This window comes from Palaemon carinicauda, chromosome 15 (genome assembly GCF_036898095.1).
Source record: "Palaemon carinicauda isolate YSFRI2023 chromosome 15, ASM3689809v2, whole genome shotgun sequence".
Taxonomy (NCBI): domain Eukaryota; kingdom Metazoa; phylum Arthropoda; class Malacostraca; order Decapoda; family Palaemonidae; genus Palaemon; species Palaemon carinicauda.
Window position 1 is genome coordinate 72,326,949 of NC_090739.1, and position 18,902 is coordinate 72,345,850.

Consider the following 18,902-nt stretch of genomic DNA (forward strand, 5'->3'; position numbering starts at 1 on the left):
ATTTGTATTTGGAGAAGCTTCAGGGCAGAGTTTGCACGCCAGCATGGTGAATCGAGCACAATTTCCGGTCCCGGTGGAAATATATGTGAGCGCATTGTTCTAAGAATCCTTAAAGGACCTAGCCCATTTCCTCATCATGAAATTTTGAAACTAGATGTAGAAGATGTTCCACTAAACATGCAGCTTTCATGCGTATCCACCACCGAATTAATTTTCCTAAGCATCCTCAAAAACCTCTACGAACTTTTTTTTTTCTTTTTTTTTATATGTTTTCCCCAATGGTGCAATTTTGTTTTCTCTAACCTTCTAACACTTTACATCCAGCATCTTTCACTACACTAGCTTCACCATTAGCTAGCCCGACTTACATTCGTATCCATAACCACCCAAAGTGATTTGCTTCTTACTATTTTCCAAAGCAGCTAATACTTCCTCTAAACATTCATCGCAACTTTCTAACCCATTCTAGGATACGTTCTCTGTGTCCAACTAGTGTTAGTTTTTCTAAACATTCTGTAACATTTCACAGCATTCAGAAACATATTTCAACATACGGCATTCTTTCACTGAATCATTTTTAGATTGTCATGATTCTTCGCTACTGTTAGTATCCTACGTATCCTCTACCAATAGGTTTCCACCTTTCACCAAATGCTTCACCATATATACTTCTATACTGTATAGTTACATATATATATATATATATACATACATATATATACATACATACATATACATACATACACATACATACATATATATACATACATATATATACATACATATATATACATACATATATATACATACATATATATACATACATATATATACATATATATATATATATATATACATATATATATATATATATATACATATATATATATATATATACATATATATACATATATATATATATATATATATATATATATACATATATATATATATATATATATATATATATATATATATATATAATATAATACATATATAATATAATATAATACATATATACAATATAATAAAATACATATATACAATATAATATACATGGTATATATAATATAATATAATATAATATACATGATATATAATATAATATAATATACATGATATATATAATATAATATAATATAATATACATGATATATAATATAATATAATATAATATAATATAATATAATATAATATAATATACATGATATATATATAATATAATATACATGATATATATAATATAATATAATATACATACATATATAAACTAGATTTTCAAATATATATGGTGATGACTTGGAAGTTTTGCCTTGGTAGATGATTTCCTTCACCTGTGCTAATATTCAACAGATTTCTTTTTCTGTTAAACCGTTGTTATGGGTTCAATTTGATGTTACTTTGTTAGGCAGTGGCTATAGGTACTGCCGGACAAATAAGGGGCAAGTTAATGGTCCGGAATTTGTTTCCGTACTTTCTACTCTTGTTCTATTGACACGGCAGATTTAATTCCGTACAAACCGACCACGAGTCCGGTAATTTTTCCAACCAAATTTATGTGTAAGCTATTGCTGCGGAAATAGTTCCGTACAAATAGATGTTAAGTTATTGCTCCAAAATCGGTTCGTACATAGAGATGTTCAGGTACAGGACATCTTAAAATGGTCCTTGGCCCATAGAAATCATAAAGATGTACTAAGATTTCTATGCCTAATCTAACCTAACCAACCTAGCCAAATCAACCTAACCTAACCTAACCTCTCATGCATCTGGTAAATCTCTGTACAAAGTTTGTGTGCATGCGTGGTAAATTACGCATGCATAGTAAGTTCTTGACGACCAGAATGGGGTACGGAAAAATTCCGTGTCAGTTGTATTGACACGAAGCTGCCGTACCAATAGCCACTTCGAATTTGTTACGGTTACTGTGGCCATTTGAAATCTGATGTAAATTTCAACTTGCGGAATAATTAGAATTTCTGCTTGCCCTACAAGTTAAATAAAAAAATACGCGTGAAGCGCCTGTATCTTCATTTTAACTTTATTTACTTTTTTTTTTTTTTACTTTTTTTTATGTTCAACTGTTATAGATTGTTCTAGGTCCAGTACATTCCAACAATGTTCACAGCAGCATTTTTTTTTTATCTATTTTATGCCTCTTACTTTTTTTTTTTTTTGCCGCCGAATTTGTACCCTATTTCAGAAATGACATAAAGCATTACTCTTTACAAACCACACACCGCCGCTTGAGAAAATACCAAAACCTTTAAATCACAGCCATCATTACATAAAATTCACACGAAGTCCTTTAAAACGTCTCTTAAAATGGGGTCTTTCAGAACAGCGTCAGAGATATGACTTTGTTGTGTTAGAATGTACTGTCTCCTATCTTTTTTCTGCAAAATAACTAACGTCATCTTCCAAAATTAAGTAAGTCCCTGAGTAAATTTCACCCCTAAACAATAATTTGTTATCAGTCATCCAAGTCTACAGATCACGACGAGTTCTCAAATCTTTAAGAGTGTTCTCCAGGGGTCCTTTAAATATTTCTTATTTAATGGACCTTGAGCGCTCCAAAACTATGAGAGCCTCTCGTAATTTTATGTCATCAATATAGGGATAATCCCCAAATGTGTCTCAGAAGTCAAGTAAGTACATGTCTCTTTCAAACAGTGTCCTCTTACCATAAGTATCTTAAAACGAAATCTATTATAGATCTTAAAAGTGTCTCTCGAGGCACCAAGTTCCTTCTTAAGGCCAAAGTACCCCCTGAAACACACTGTATCTCCCGAGAACCCGTTCACCTTTTCACACAGTTCGTCTCGAGATACAGTGCATCTCCTGAGAACCAGCACAACTCTTGAAACACAATAAATCTTTCAAGATACAGTGTACTGACTGGGACACATTGAGTCCCAGAGGCCACAGTCTACAGGACACCATGTACAGTCTCAATCAAGTCTAACGAAGAAATAATTCAATTGGGTCTAGAAAAAAAGTCCGATGCAAACGTCTTCCCTAGATATGTTTAAGCCCCGAAACAAACAGTCCATTAGTAAAAGTCTCAAAACATACTGTAAGTCAGTCTTAAACTTCAAACGACTGTATTTAACACAAAACTTCAATAGTCTATAAAATCTATCGACTTAGACAATGGTGATAGGCGTACTACATCGAGTAGCCTGAAAAGGAAATTTTGAAACGCTGATTGCAGAAAACAATCAGAACAGTGAATTGTTGAAACAAAATGCATCTCCAGAAACACAGGACAGCCTGAACTGCTAGTTTCCCAACGGAGCTTTCTTTCAAAACAAGAAGTCATCTTTTATGAATTGGTGTTTCTTAGATCCCAGTGATCTATCATGCCACAGAGAGCTCAGCGTTACTTGAAAAACAGTGTTCACCAAATGGTATTTACCAGAGTACGTGTGTTAAACAGAATACCATTTCCCAAAACGCAGCTTCAATAAAAGCAAAAAGCAACCAAAACGTAAGTAAATTTTGGGTTGCATAGTCTACCTCCAATTGATTCATTATTTTGAAAGGGAGCAAAGACTATTTTGTTTCAAAACAACTACTGTAACTAATATTAATAACAAAACAATTGTACCTTACCTTTCTTCGCCATCCAAGGCTCAGTGAAGCGCTTGAAAAGGAAACTACTAGCAGACCGCGCGCGCAAGTCTTCAATAGGTTGCTCTTAAACGGATGTTCCAGATGTATTTCAAGTAGCAATTGCACTTCAATTAAGAATGAAGATAAAGGACTACAATTCTTCACTGATGTAAATGAGTGACCTGTAAAGTCTGATTTCCTGAAACTTCTGAATGAAGCGTTAGATCAACAAGCGCCTGAAATCTATAATTACACAGAAGGGGAGCTTCAAATACCGCTACAGTTGTACAAAGCAGTTTAAGAGATTTGACAAGAGGATCACTGATCAAGTTCAAATGCTATTTAATATCAGGTACATTGCCAGTGTTGAATGTGTCATGACATGCGGTATGTTACTAACCGGAATAATTCACAGCGTAAATAATTCCCTCAAATGTAAATTGTTTATCACAAGGTGTAGTTTTGCAAAACCAAGGAGAACTGAAAACTTTTATCTAGTACTTAGATTATCCATTGAAATATCAAGTGAGACTGATGGTAGTACGTACCAACGAACCTCGGGAATAATTACTTTATCCTACCGCAGCATTGTATTCGCCATAACAAAATGGCAAACGCACTGAAGATCTGGATATTCCTCGTCGCTGTATAGTGAGCATGTTCCCTTCTCTAAATGTTAAAGATGCTAACATGATACTATACCGAGACAAAGATTATCAAAAGTCATCATCCTTGGTTACATTTCGGTGCATATGATAGTAGTCATTAGCTCGAGGATCAAGCAATAACACGAAAAAACATTAAAAGTCAGAAAAAACTAAAACTATAAAAAAGGGCATTGCCTGATCTCCCATCAAATTCCTATATTTCAGCAATGGTTGAATAAAATCAAAGTAAAATTCCACCTACATGGGAATTTGTGACGCGGTATATATAACTATCCATCCATTAAAATAAACAAAAGTTAAAACTAGTGAAAGTAAAACTCCGTTTCCTTAATGCTTCACGATAAAAAACTTAAAACATGATGATAAAAAGCCAAAATTAAAATCTGTTAAGTATTACTGTCTAATATTCAGATTTTTCTCCTCGATTTTTGCAGTGTTGAATGTTGTGTTGTGATTAATTTTACCTAACCAAGTGTGACCGCTATCTATCGTAACTTGCTTTCTTCAAACACACACACACACACACACACATACACACCACAGAAAGAAAATATGAGGTCTGAGGGGAGAATGAATTCAAAATTTCACATGATCATCTTTGAAACCTTTGAACCTCTGTCTTTAAAATCCGAGGTTTTGAATTCATTGACTATCGCTGACAAATTCAGACTACATCAGGTAAACTCAAACTTAATTGAAAGAGAAAATTCAAACCCCTAACATTTTTGGGTTAATTTCACAAATATAAAATTAAATTTTGAGAAACTTATTTGAACTTAATAGTTTATCACTAAATAATCTGATATTCATAGTACAATATCTAATATAGATCCATATACCACAGGTAATAAGGTATGTGTTATACACAGTGTATTGAATTTAAAGCATAACTAACATCGTTATCTTAAAATTAATGTACAGAATCTATCAACTATGCTGCCCAGAGATACTCTTCCAGACTGAAAATCCTGACAAGAAAGACTATTGGGTTAATCGTAAGCAAGTGAAGCTTATAGAGACGACATCGACCTTTGACTACTGTATCTTACCACAATTACTAGTCAAAGGTTACAAACTAAAAGTTAAATATTCAATGCTCAACTCGAGCAAATCTTTAGATTTAATTTCAAATGAAAATTTTCAGTGCTATTCATCCGCCATCGATGTAAAAAGGGCAGTGAAACACTGGGAAGCATTGTTGAATGTGACAGAACATGTACAGCTTTGGGCTTTTAAAAAAGTGCATTGAATTGTTGAAAAATGTGCCCAGTTACAAAGGATACCCCCTCCCCCTCATTTCTACTCAGTACCGCACAACTGCTGAGAATCCCCAGGCTTAAGACGTCTACTGACTTTATTGTAATTCACAGTAAACGTCAAACTGATTGGTTGGGACCTTCCAAACAGAGCACTGGCGTCGCTTTGGGAAGCGACTAATCCTCCCTCCTGAAATCAGAGACGAATAAAGAACTAATGGTTTGTTGGTGGCAGTCTGGGAATTTCCAGTGCTCAGTAAACTGTTGAAAATATTTTACGTGACAGACCTTGAAAGGACCTTACGCTATTTCAGAAATCGTCCCCATTTACTAAAGAATAACATATGTGAACAAAAATGTATTTGAAAATACATATAGCGCTATTGCTTCCCTAGTATACTCATTAGTGACCCAATTATAAGCAAAAAATAATCACATATCTGTATGTTTATATGATCCTTACCTTGCCTAAGACTAATGAAAAAAAGTCCAATATAAATATCAACCTGCTCGTTTAGACGTTCAAAACATTTGAGCAATACAGAAATTATATTTTAAAACTATTACAGAAGCACAATACAGAAATCATATTTTAAAACTATTACAGAAGCACTTGAGAAGTACTGTACCTGTTTAACACACTTCAAAAACCACAGCCCCATTACCAAGAAACTAAATTTGATGATAAACCATTTGAATTTACCAATTACATATAAAGATTAACTCATTTAAGAACTAATTTTCCCAAATCTGTTAAAACCCCGCTTATAGTAGTGCCCCGAAGTGCGATATTAAGGCCCAATTTTACTCATTTTTCATGTGTAGGTTTATCATAGACGAAAACTCATTTGGAAAGATTATTGACATAAAGGCTAGTCCCTCCCACGGCCTCAAAGATTACTTTTATCTAAATCCCTTTCCTCTAAACTAAGTAACATTAAAGTAGATCCTTTTAGGTATAGAAAATGAGCAACTGAAAAATAGTCAAAATATTGTAGATACCGATGTTTCTATAGTCAGAAATATTGATGTCACTCCATATTATAAAGAAAGTTATTTGAACTAATATACAGTAAATCTAGAACAATAATGACATACAGTACTTACCATAAACTTTGGATATTATTCTTTGCTCTAAAGGTGCAGCTTTTTAATACGTTAGAATAAAAATACCATTTTTAGTCAAAAAGTTAACCTAGCATAATTTCTAAATCTGTTTGGCTCAGCGTAAAATCTCTTTAGGAAGTTTGAGGCAACAGGTTTTCATGGAATATAAGTAGATATAGAAAAGGCCCACGGGTCTTCACCCTTGAGAGTCGAGAGAGAAAAGTGTGCCACAGTAGTTTGGGTGTTAATATCATGTGTATTTGTGAAGCATTTAAGATGAATTAGATATTAAATCCGGGTCCCTTTTCTCAAATTCTCCTTCCTTCCTCTCGTTCTTGTTTATAATTTGAAGGCTTCATATTTGTCATTGTATTTTCAAAGAACTATTTGATTTTTTCATTCCCAATCACCATAACTTTAACATATTTTAATATTCCGGTGACGAAATAAAGCATTTATCACACCTTCATATTATTGCAATGAACTTTACGCATAGGAATGCAAGTAAACAGGAAAAGTTCCGGGATTATATTAAACTAAATGGATATTGGTTCTCTTCTCTTTGAGGCCGATATTTTGTAAGTTTAAACACAGTTTCTCAATAAATTGCAAGTTACTCTATTAATGACTATGATAAAATAGACCCCAAAGAAAAACGAGCGCGCGTATTGGTAAACTTGCATTTATGGACATGAAATTTCTAAAATACACCACAATTCGTTGTTAAAATTCCATACGAGAAACTTATACTTTAAGAGCTTTTAGTCAGTTCAAGAATTTTTTCCGAATATAAGGTACTCAATGAAATGTAAACTAAAAAAAAATCTAAGCTAAAGACGAATAAGTAAATGCCATGTTACATTTTCAATTAGTAATTTAAACTTATGCATAATTCCCCCCCCCCCCCTTTGAAATTTGTTAAAATAGTACTTGTTAATTAGTTAATTTTCAATTGGTAAACTAATGCAGAATTCCGCCCCCTCCCCCCTTTAAAATTTGTTAAAATAGTACTTATTAATTTTGAAACCGCCCAAGAGCGAAGGATACGAAGCGCACCATATCGCGATAACGCTTCCCTTTAAACTTACAAAATGGCTGCCATCAACTGACTGACCAAAACAAACCAACGATCAGCTGGCGGACCAAAACATTAAGATTCCCAGGAGAGGTTACGACACAGTATCAATGTAAACCCCATCTTGCGTAGATGATTATTGTAATATATTCATCCGAGACATAGAAAAACGAAAAACTATTTTTCCCCTTTGTTATTTATATACACGCGAGTGCGTTACATGTAGTGCTTTATTAACAAGCGCCGGTTATTTACGTAAAACCAAACCTAGCAGTATTCCTATTCATTTGTATGAATATGGGCAATAAAACCAAAGGATTACTGATGAAATCACATATCTATAATTATGAATGAAAATTATCAAAAAAAAAAAAAAAAAAAGAAATTATACTTTCCGCTATGATACCATATTTACCCATTTGGCAAAAGTCGGTCGATTTCCTGCCTCAATACAACGCGAAGACAAACGGCAACATTTAACAAATTAAAATTCAAATTTCTGTAAAATGTTTTTTAAGCTTGACAAGTAGGCCTATAACTTCCAACGGAGATGATTATTTAAAACTGATGCTGATATAGACATCCACGCATTATTACCACTTTTGCTGTGTCCTGCACTGTAACCTAAATGGGTTTGTATTCATTTGCTGTAATAATCACAATGTATTTCCATACCAATGTATGAATATTTGTTTTCAAATATATGTATATATCACATACATGCATGAGACTAGTGTAAATTTGCGCGCGTTATCCTAATAGTCAAAAGTTTGAAAATGCATATATCCATTTCCCCCTAAGATATTAAATAATGTATAAATAAATATCAAAGCTTTTCCTTTCCAGATTTCGTTAGTTTCTAAGATTACTAGAATACTTGTCATTCTATTACATTGATTGTCTGAAAGCTCTTTCTTTAGCTTTACTCATTTACATTTACATAAAGTTTAATTTTTTCCCCTTCAAAAATATTTGGCACACCTGTCTTTATGGCAGAATTATTTCTAAATATATCCATAATATTTATTAGAACAAAATTCCGTTTTCTGAATAGAGTACCGAGGAGATATATAATATCAAAATGGTTTTTATAATTAACATTTTTAATGATAGAAATTTGCATCAATCCCAGTAATTACTAGACAATGAATGATGAAAAAAGTGGAATACCTTAGCGCATTCAATTGAGGGTATTGAAAATTGGCTTAAAATGGTTACCTCGTTGACTTTTATATATAAACAAAGGGGGTAGTGTTATTAGTTCCACTTCAATAATGGAATATTAGTTCAAAAGTAATATCCACTTAAACTTACGAGACAACAGTTGTGTGATGTAAAGAGGAGCTTGCAATTTTCTTAATATAAATAGAAAAGATTGAAAAGACTAATTTTGATCAGATGCTTATGGTAAACATTAAATAGACCTGTTAGAAGAATTCAATAATTGACAAAATTCTTGAATTTGTGTAACACTGCTACATGTGTATATACAGACATTTATGTTTGTATGTGGGTGTCGCAACACCAATAAATCGGCTCTAATGTGAAAGGTAGAAATTAGCAATAACTTATTCAACATGACTTACTGGTATTTTTTCGTTATGAGTACGACAATTCCTATAAGACTAGGAGAATAAATGAAAATGAAAATACATATTGATGAACTGAACTCGTTAAGTACAAATTCACATAAAAGTTAAAGTACAGTATTTACACTGATTGCAGCACGAATGAAATTACAGGAGTCCTGTGTTGGTAACTGTGTATATGAATTTTAACGCATATTTATGTGTCTTTTACAAGTTGTTTCTATGAAATTCTATTTTATGATGCAGTTAAAATGCTTAACCTCACCAAGGATGGCATTGTTTATGTGTACTACTTCACTTTATTCGCTAAGGCCTATGCTCGTGTGAATTGATAGGTCTCAGTGTAGAGCTATGCATTTCTAATGCTTAAAACTTTTAAGAGGTATAAATAAATGATATTAGACACTTAAGAATATGTAACGAGAATGATTTGTTTTAAATTAGAATGACACTATACTTAAAAACAAAACAAGAATCAACCGATTAAAAGTACATCGTGATTATCCTTTTAATTTCCCTAACCCTTATGACAACATTGTATAACAAGAGTATATATGCATGTGTTCTATGTTCAATGTATGTTAGAGAGAGAGAGAGAGAGAGAGAGAGAGAGAGAGAGAGAGAGAGAGAGAGAGAGAGAGAGAGAGAGAGAGAGAGAGAGAGAGAGAGAGAGAGAGAATGTTTAATATGATTTGGTAGCACTTAAAATAATTTCCTTTTTAAGAATCTAAAGATTTCTCCGTCATAAAAAATAAAAGAAATATCATTAACAAAATATACAATCTCAACTACATGAAACATTACGGCCTACCGTGAAAGTTTCTTCCGTCTAGCTACATATTCTGGACGGTGGAACTTTTCTTTCAAAACAAATGCCCAATAATACCGCCGACTGTAAATGTTACCGCTGAAATTCTATTCTAGAGCCGATTCAACAAGTGAACCCAGTTTGATTTATAGTATGGATCTTTGAGAAACAGTCCGTTCTATAACTCAATTACGAGTTTTATAACTATCCTAGTTTTCATGTTAGAAAGTTTATTACTACTGTACATAAACATCGGTAAGAGTGATCGCGGTAAGCAATAATCAGACCCAGTTCTAACAACTACTTATCCAGTTATTAAAGCAGTGGGGGCTCGTTTTATGATGATGAAAAAAGTATTAATTGAAGTAAGCCTCTGTTAATTGAATGTGCAACATTTACTGCATTACGCATTTAACGTATGATTTATCTCTAGATATCACGAATACATTAAATCCTTAAAAAGGATGAGTAAATATCATGTTTTTTATATATAAATACTATAATAATGTAACAGCATATATATATATATATATATATATATATATATATATATATATATATATATATATATATATATATATATATATATATATATATATAAATACTCTATAACGTAACAACTTCAGTACAATTAAGTAGCACGCAATGCATTTGCATGAAAATTGAAAAACTATCTTTTCCTATACTTAGCGGAAAACAATGACCGAGAAGTTTCAAGCCGATTACCACACAATAGCTTCATTAATCGAATAACGACATTTCAAAGCCATGTACGAGACGAAGTGCTAGGGTTTTAAATATTCAAATGATAAAGTAGACTAAAGATAAATCATCAAAGTAAAGAGAAAGACGATAACATATTTACGAACAGCTTGCAACTTACCTCAGGTGGATGTAGCTGAAGGAGGAACTGGAATTTCCCTGCAACATGCGTCAGGCCCTCTTCTTTCCTGGAGCTTCTTTCTGGGAATCTGCTGGAAAAGTACCGCCAATCCCAGGGCTCTGGTGGAACAGTTGTTCGTTGAGGGGGGGCCACAGTTTTTGTCCCTTGTCTCTCCATTATCACAGGGATAACTTCAAGAGGTACTTGCGTCTTTGTACACTAGGACAATTGCCCTTTGGGGGATTACATAAATTTATATTATCCATTTTCGCACTAGACAAGTCTTCAATATATACAGACTTAATTTAACAAATTTTGAATGTACTAAAAGTGTACTTTACAATCACTTTCTTTGATAACTTATAAGTTCTTGAAATTCTTACTTTATAAGTCTATACCCGTTTCAAGCAAAACTCTTATTAAAGGTTAACATTATCATTACTCTTCAAAAGTCACAAATTTAAACTAGCACACTGTAGATTCCTTAAATGTTCCCTCTACATTTTCATCACGTTATCTATATAAAAAATGAGTTATTTCTATTTAAAAAAATTATCAGTTCAAAGATAACATAACAATTAATTTTCGCATACCTTGAGGGACCACCAGCATCTGTGAACTCTGGATCGACGTGTAATAATCAATGTGACTGATCTTACTTTTGTCACAATATCAGAGTTTTTAGCCATTCCAACAGCTTCAAGACTGGGGATTATCCAGAATTTACATAACAACCTGTAAGAAATTTGGATGGTCAATATGAAATTTACCATAAAATTCCATTGTAAAGATATTGAAAACAAATAATCTAAACTAAGCTTTAAAACACCAAAAATATAAGAAATTGTCTAAAACATTCAATACCCAAGCGGAGTTAGGTTAGGCGATGGCCTCGTCTTTTCGAGTTGTGAACTGTGCTTAGAAAATTTGTATGAATTAAATTTCGGATTCCAGTGCCCTTGCCTTGTCACCTAATATTAATAAAAGTGGTCCTGAGTAGAAGCTGGACAAAATCTCTCGGCTACAAAAACCAAATTATTCCTAAAACGCTAGCTTCCTTTCCTTCGAATTTCAAGCTAATCCAAACTTAGCTAGTGTAGATATCCCAATGAAGAAATTGGAATCCGATTATTTCTTAATCTCTAAAAACTAATTTCAATTTTTAGAAACTAGCAGCTGTTCAAACCAACCTTACGCCACTCATTCACTTCCTATTAATATCCAAGACCAATATATGCTGGGAAACTATTGCTTTCATGAACATATAAGATATATATCTACAGCCCGTCTCAACCTCAAATTACAATCTCCTTTTCAATTTTCAAAGAGAACTCTACTCGTTTCATTTATACACCTATACACCTGTAGAATTTAAGTCGCATTAAAATTTCTATGTAAAACTACTCTTCAAAAATTAACACTTCACAAAGAACACTGCAGTTATTCTAACACTAGAGTTTTAAGTAATTTCCAGTCTAAAAACTTGCTTTTCTGTCAAGATAAAATTACTAAAGTTATTACCCTTTATGCCAAATTGCTTAACTATCTCAAAATCACTAAACCTATTTCCAATGTATGACAATCCTGAAAATAAGCCTTACCTCAAGGGTTAATTTTAAGATCTGTACAATAGAATCAAAGTTCTTCGCCAAAAACTTTTGATTTTCAAAATAGAAAAAGAGCTTTTTACATATGAAATATAAATCTTATAATATATTCCTAGAGGTTAGTTTGAACTATTAGCTAAACTGTAGAAAAAGATCTTTTAAAAGTTAGGCTACACTCAAACACCGACTAATTCCTCTGGGTGGAATATCAACCGTAAAACTTTTAATTTACTGTATTACCTCTTACTTTAAAAGACTTTCAACTAACTTTCTCATCTGTGGTCTTAGATGTAAATTATACTTTTTGATAACGAAAATGTATAAAAACGCAGCTATTTTGATTAAGACGTGGAATCGTTCGCGTCTTCGGTGAGGTAACTCCCATTAAATATTCAAATTTTCAAGCCACGGAAGAAAGAAAACAACGGCGACTTCATCGATGTACTATGTTAAGTTACCAAATGTAAAATAGTGTTAAATATGTAATCCTCTATTAACTATCTTACGTATAACGTGGTCATTTATAAAGTAAGCGCAACCTATGTTATTCGACTCCAGTAATGTAAGTTACTCGCACAAAAAAAGATTGTTGAAACAAAATAGGAGAAAAATTTCAATTTTGCGAACATTAAGTCTGTAGAAAAATGCTTAAATTTAATTTTCTATCTTTTAAAAGGAAAATCAAAAGTAAGGTAAACTCGGTAATAGGCTTTCTTACTACACATATCAAGGCTAAAACTCAATAAAATGCTGTTACGGAGTAATATTAGTCTTTACACGAAAATTCAGTACGCTAAGCCATCTCCAACGGCTCCATAACGAAAAATTTCTGAAGTAAAATCTACATTAACAACAAAGACATTAAATAAGTATACAACTTATTCACCAGTGAAAAATACCCAGTAACTTAGCGCACGGTAGATATCAAAACAATCGTGTTACCTCCCAAAAATTACTCTACAGTGGATTGGGGACCCTTGCTCAGAAAATTTCTAAGTTAACTTAATGAAAAGTTAATAAGAAGTATCTTCTGATCACCTACTTTGGATGTGGAAGAGGTAGTTGTCACTCCACCGATCCAGAGAAGACTGGTGAAGAGTGGCGACGCTCCCCGCTTTAATAAGCGGGGGGGTTGCTTTCGGATTCGACAGTTTCGGAACTTTTCGAACGTTATCTCTACATTCATTAGCAGTTCTTAGGTCGGAAAGTGAACGAATAACTTTGGATATTAGTGTTCGTTGCAAGAACAATATCATAGAGGAATTTTGAAATCGTTTTTATGTCTATTGCAAAGGGCAAATCTTCATTGAAACATTAAAACTAATCATTAGTTTGCAGACTGTAGTAACATATTGTCAAGATGGACCCTTTTAATGCCTTTCAAGTTACTTTTGATAGATTTCATCTAGCAACTGTACTGGTACAGGTATCAGTTAGTCATATCCAATTGTTGCAAACATTGACATCAACAGTAACACGAGTTGATACAGAACAGCCAAAGAAAACCAAAGAAGAGCCAGTTATTGAAATATCACCAAACGAATTTACGTCAGATTTCTATAAGGATTAAAAAAACAGTTTTCAAAAACCCACAATCAACATCTAAGTTTGGAATTACGTCATTCTTTTCTGTATTAGTTACTGAAATAACGAGGTACCAATTAGTAGAAAAAGAGGCTTCTTCGACTTTGTGGTACTGGTGAAGGGATCATTCGTCTTGGATATATTCTCGAAGCATCATAGGTATCGCCAGGGCCAGAGTGGACACAGAATCGGGCAGGGTTGCCAGGCATACGAACACAAAGAAAAAACGTCTGACAGAACTTGTTTATTTACGAATTTTATCTGTCAAAAATCAGACACCACACAAAGCACATCTGGTAAAATTCGGATCGGAAACCTTTTTTTATATACTTAAGACAACGGTCGCTGATATACTTAAGATCATTCGTAATCAAATTGCCTATAATGTCAAAAATCTTTGTTAAAAAAGTGGAAACGAGCAACATTGGGGTATAAGGGATGCCGTAATTCTCTGCTGCCTTTTCCAGAAGTCTTAAAGGGGGTAAGCAAGCCCTGGAAGGTATGTTTATCCTGGACAGTGTCAAGTCAACATCTTGGATCAAGACTAGCTCTGGACTCTCATCAGAAGTTCACTCTCTCCAACAACAATGTTTCCCTATTTTGTTGGTAAGTCAATTTTGTTTTTCTGTGATAGTCTGGGAATCTCGTTTACACGGGGAGGTTTTTGATGGATATGTTATTCGTTCGAATTATAAGCGACATGCAAGTGGTATTCATTCATCGCTGTTTGATATCCTGTTTCGCTGAGAAGCAATACTAAGTTATTTTGCCTTTGGGATGTTGACTGAAATTTGCCGACGTTGATCTAGAAATTTTCATCAAAGAGTTTAAAGGAACTCAAAAACTACAATACTAGGAACACATCATTTTCCTAGCATTTGTAAAAGATGACAACTAATGTATTTCAGAATATTATAAAATTACCTCAAAATACGATGCGAGTAAATCCACCAAAAATATTTACCGCCGACATCTCGCTGCCCGAGAGTTTTATTCAGCGTCATGGTAGGCTGGTCGCTAAGGATATGTTTTACAAGAAAGCAAAATACTATTTTTACCCGTACAAAAAACCCAAATATTAATATTATAGATTTTTCATTAATAATTTTTACTATTTTTACCATGAAATATAAACTTATTTTTAAGCTTAAAACTAAAATTATCCCCGATAACAAATGAAGATTGCGTAGCGAAACCCGCAAGTTAAGATATTTATTTTTATTTAATTATTCATGCGAGTGAATTTATCAGTAAACGTTTAAAATAATCAACGTATTATATTTTCCAATGTGTTTTTCAGTTCAATACTTATTTTGCAATTTAGAAAGTAATCCCTTTAAAAAAAATAGAATTGTACCAACTTTTACAGTATTTTCAAACATGTTTGAAAGGAAAGGGTAATCTAATATTATGATTATGTTTGCATTCTCTCTTTTCATCGTTTTGTAATTTTTATTAGGGTTTAATATCGATAAATAATCTAACGCTCTAACTAGATTTCCATATTTTACAATATTTTGCCTTTAAAAAGTTTTAATTTTAAAGAATAATCCTATTTATTTGATAGTTATTCCCCTGTCTAATTTGTAATATATCGAAATATGTTGTGACAGGTAAATTCAATAACAATGTTTTATGAAATCAGATGATAATTGAAATATAGTTATGTACAAAATATCCAGTGGTAGTGAATTTTATTTTTCTAGGAATTATATTCAAGAATTAGAGCCTCGGTTAAGCTCAACGAAAAGAAAAGAAGAAATATTTGCGGAAACCATAAACTCGGTAGCGCTTGTCTAATTTGTAATATATCGAAATATGTTGTGACAGGTAAATTCAATAACAATGTTTTAAGAAATCAGATGATAATTGAAATATAGTTATTTACAAAATATCCAGCGGTAGTGAATTTTAGTTTTCTAGGAATTATGTTAAAGAATTAAAGGCTCGATTAAGCTCAACGAAAATAAAAGAAGAAAAATTTGCGGAAACCATAAACTCGGTAGCGCTTGATATTTATTGTAGGTAGCGTTACATAAATGATCATTTGATTTCTAGAAATAGTAGTACTTTCTTTAAGTTTCATAAGTCCATTTAATGTTTTATATTGAAGTATCAAACCTTTCATAAGTCTTCAAAATTTGATGAATAAAACAATTCTATTGCATATATTTTAAGCCAAATGAGTAATTGAGAACAAGGTGTAAAATGTAAAAGTTTAAAAAATCCAGACATAATTAATGAAATATTTTCTAATGTTTTTTATCATTGTTAGTATTGAAAATAAATTTAGCAATGCGAAGTATCAATGGAAAAATATGAATTGGATGCTATTGAGCTGGTGATTTATTTATCCTTTTATGCGCACTAATTGCTGACATAAGAGTATCTCACTTTATATGTGTTTAACTATAAACATCTCAGAACAGAGAACGTAAACATAGAAAGAATTCCTCAACCATTTTATTCGTCTAACTCTAATGAAAAGTTTTTCAGTTCACCAGATTCTAAGTAGTTAACTTCTTTTCCATTCACGAGCTATTACCCATAATCTAGTTACTTACATCATATTGCTAAAAGACCATTTCCACTTCTACCTTTTTCTAACATGGTATTTTTTTTTTCAGGTAACAGCTACGACCGCAACCCCCTTTTCTTCAGGCTGAGCCATCCGATCGTGTTTCCGGATCCTCTAGCGATGAATTTTCACCTAGTGAATCCCATTCATCTACCCATCAATATCTCAAACTTCTCAGCTACTACAACAACATACAGACGTTCATTTGATTATTATCCATCGGTGATTGCAAGCTGCCTTCGACTAACCAATCCTAGTACCATTCAGCAGAACTATGCTAATTACAACGGTATCCTGATTAATAATGAACGCCATATGAACGGCATAGCTACTGTTCATGAAGTTATTGATCCCAATCTTCAACGTGATTCTGCAATTGAAATTCTTGAAGTTGATCAGACCAAGGAACTTTACTTCCCTGGTGACACTGGAATGGACTTCAGGGAGAAGAAGAGGTGGACTTTTCGACTTCGTGACGCTTATAAGGATTTTGGGGTTACTTTCATGGATGGACTTTCTAAACCCTTCATAACTGTAAAGGGAGCTGTTGCTGTCAATTACCTAACGACTGTAGGTTTCCAGGGGATCATCTTGCACAAGTACAAGCACACTATCAACTCCTCCAAGATAATCATCTTTGATGTCCCAATACACATTAACTGTTCGTCTCTTGATTTTGGAAGCAATGTTTTGTGGATAAAACGAAGGTGTGTGAGAGGCCAGCCAAGACAACAGCTGATTGCTTCGATCAAAGGACCCATCCCAAATAGATTCTTTGTGCCAAGTCTTGGCTACAGAGCCATTGCTATAGTAACTAACCTTCCTTTGTTATGCCTCATCTGCTCCAGGTGGGGTCACATTAAAGACGATTGCATCGAAGATACCTACCGTTGCAGGTTTTGTTCTGGTATCCATAATTCCCAAGAATGTCTAGAAAAGATCAGGAACAACATTCACGTTCCTCGTAGGTGTTGCAACTGTGGTGACGCACATAATGCAAGTTCCGAATACTGCCCAATGAGGCCTCGTACAACTTTTAAGATGATATCTCATCCCTCTATCTATGAAGCAATTCGAAACTGTGAGTCTATAGTGTCTGCGGCCGCAGCTGCTATTTCTGCTGCTGCTTCTGCAATTGCAATTGAAAAAGATCAGTTGAGAATTGCAATACTTGAAAGGGCATTGTCAGAAACCGAAATGCTGAAGCTTTTAGTGAAATCGGTGAAGGATCACCATGCATTTATAATGCAGAATGTAAATTCCCATTGTGCTGAATTTTTAATCAATGAAAATGGCAATAACACATCAGGCAATGAGAAGAGTTTAATGTAAGCTCAGCAAGCTCGTTATGTTCCTAAGAGCACTTCTTGATTATTACAATGTTTGAAATAGAAAAGTCATCTGTTTCAGGTATTGACTACAAAACTTGACTGAATGATATTAAAGTGTGCTATTAACTTTTACCTTCTAATGAATTACTGTTGTTAGTTAAGTATATATACATATATCTATATAGCTAGGTTGAGTGTTTGTTTGTCTATTATTTCAATGCCTTATTACAAGGTGATATATTTATACCTTTAAAAATATCAGAATTTAAAAATTTATATGCTCTTATACCTGTTTTATAATGTTATAGATTGCCTTGAATATTTAAAATACATGTTTGACTTATTACTTACATGCACAAATAATGTTTAAGAATGTCCTAATTTACAATTTATATGCTACTTTTTAAACATAGAATTATAGCTATATTATATTGTTAAAGACTGCCTTGAATTTTCAAAGTCCATGTTTGATTAATTACAAACATGCACCAATAATGTTGAGCATGTTGACTTTAAAGTATTACTTTTTACTTTAAAATATTTAGTTCATTTATTTTTTTATAATTTTGTACTCAGTGAAAAAATCCTAGTACGAAGTATTACTAATTTTAAGAAAATGTAAGTATGATACAGAATTACTGTATATCTGTATTATAATGTTAAATGCTGCCATGAATTTTCAAAGTATATGTTTGACTTAATAGAAACATGCACCAATAATGTTAAACATATTGACTTTAAGATATTATTGAGTTCATGTATTTCTTTATATGATTTTGTACTGAGTGAAAGAATCCTAGT

The 18,902-nt window shown here is 32.9% G+C and overlaps 2 protein-coding genes and 1 long non-coding RNA gene across 3 annotated transcripts in view; 1 reads left to right on the top strand and 2 right to left on the bottom strand.

The window, feature by feature from the left end:
- Positions 1 to 1,458: 1,458 nt before the first annotated feature.
- On the bottom strand, positions 1,459 to 13,712 carry LOC137654665 (uncharacterized). The gene is made up of 4 exons (XM_068388511.1): positions 13,651 to 13,712; positions 11,595 to 11,736; positions 11,002 to 11,234; positions 1,459 to 5,729 (listed from the first exon to the last, which is right to left on the bottom strand). Exons 3-4 carry the CDS (start codon positions 11,176 to 11,178, stop codon positions 5,583 to 5,585), a joined length of 324 nt encoding a protein of 107 aa, XP_068244612.1. The 5' UTR covers positions 11,179 to 11,234; positions 11,595 to 11,736; positions 13,651 to 13,712; the 3' UTR covers positions 1,459 to 5,582.
- A 583-nt stretch (positions 13,713 to 14,295) lies between these two features.
- Positions 14,296 to 18,902, top strand: part of LOC137654312 (uncharacterized) — a 4,885-nt gene continuing 278 nt past the window's right edge. Inside the window, exons 1-3 of the mRNA XM_068387939.1 lie at positions 14,296 to 14,488; positions 14,660 to 14,798; positions 16,820 to 18,902. The exon at positions 16,820 to 18,902 is cut by the window's right edge and continues 278 nt beyond it. Of these exons, the coding sequence (XP_068244040.1) occupies positions 14,780 to 14,798; positions 16,820 to 18,102 (1,302 nt within the window). The 5' untranslated portion in view covers positions 14,296 to 14,488; positions 14,660 to 14,779 and the 3' untranslated portion in view covers positions 18,103 to 18,902. The remainder of the gene's footprint in view (positions 14,489 to 14,659; positions 14,799 to 16,819) is intronic.
- LOC137654313 (uncharacterized) overlaps positions 17,767 to 18,902 on the bottom strand; it is a 58,846-nt gene continuing 57,710 nt past the window's right edge. The window contains exon 3 of the long non-coding RNA XR_011046589.1: positions 17,767 to 17,899. This is a non-coding gene — a long non-coding RNA (uncharacterized lncRNA). The remainder of the gene's footprint in view (positions 17,900 to 18,902) is intronic.

What these genes read in the sequence shown, in the direction of transcription:
- LOC137654665 (XM_068388511.1), bottom strand. Translation starts at nt 11,178, where the DNA reads ATGGAGAGACAAGGGACAAAAACTGTGGCCCCCCCTCAACGAACAACT. An exon ending in TTCAGCTACATCCACCTGAG is followed by an intron (nt 5,730 to 11,001) that starts GTAAGTTGCAAG and finishes CTCTGATTTCAG; the next exon opens with GAGGGAGGATTAGTCGCTTC.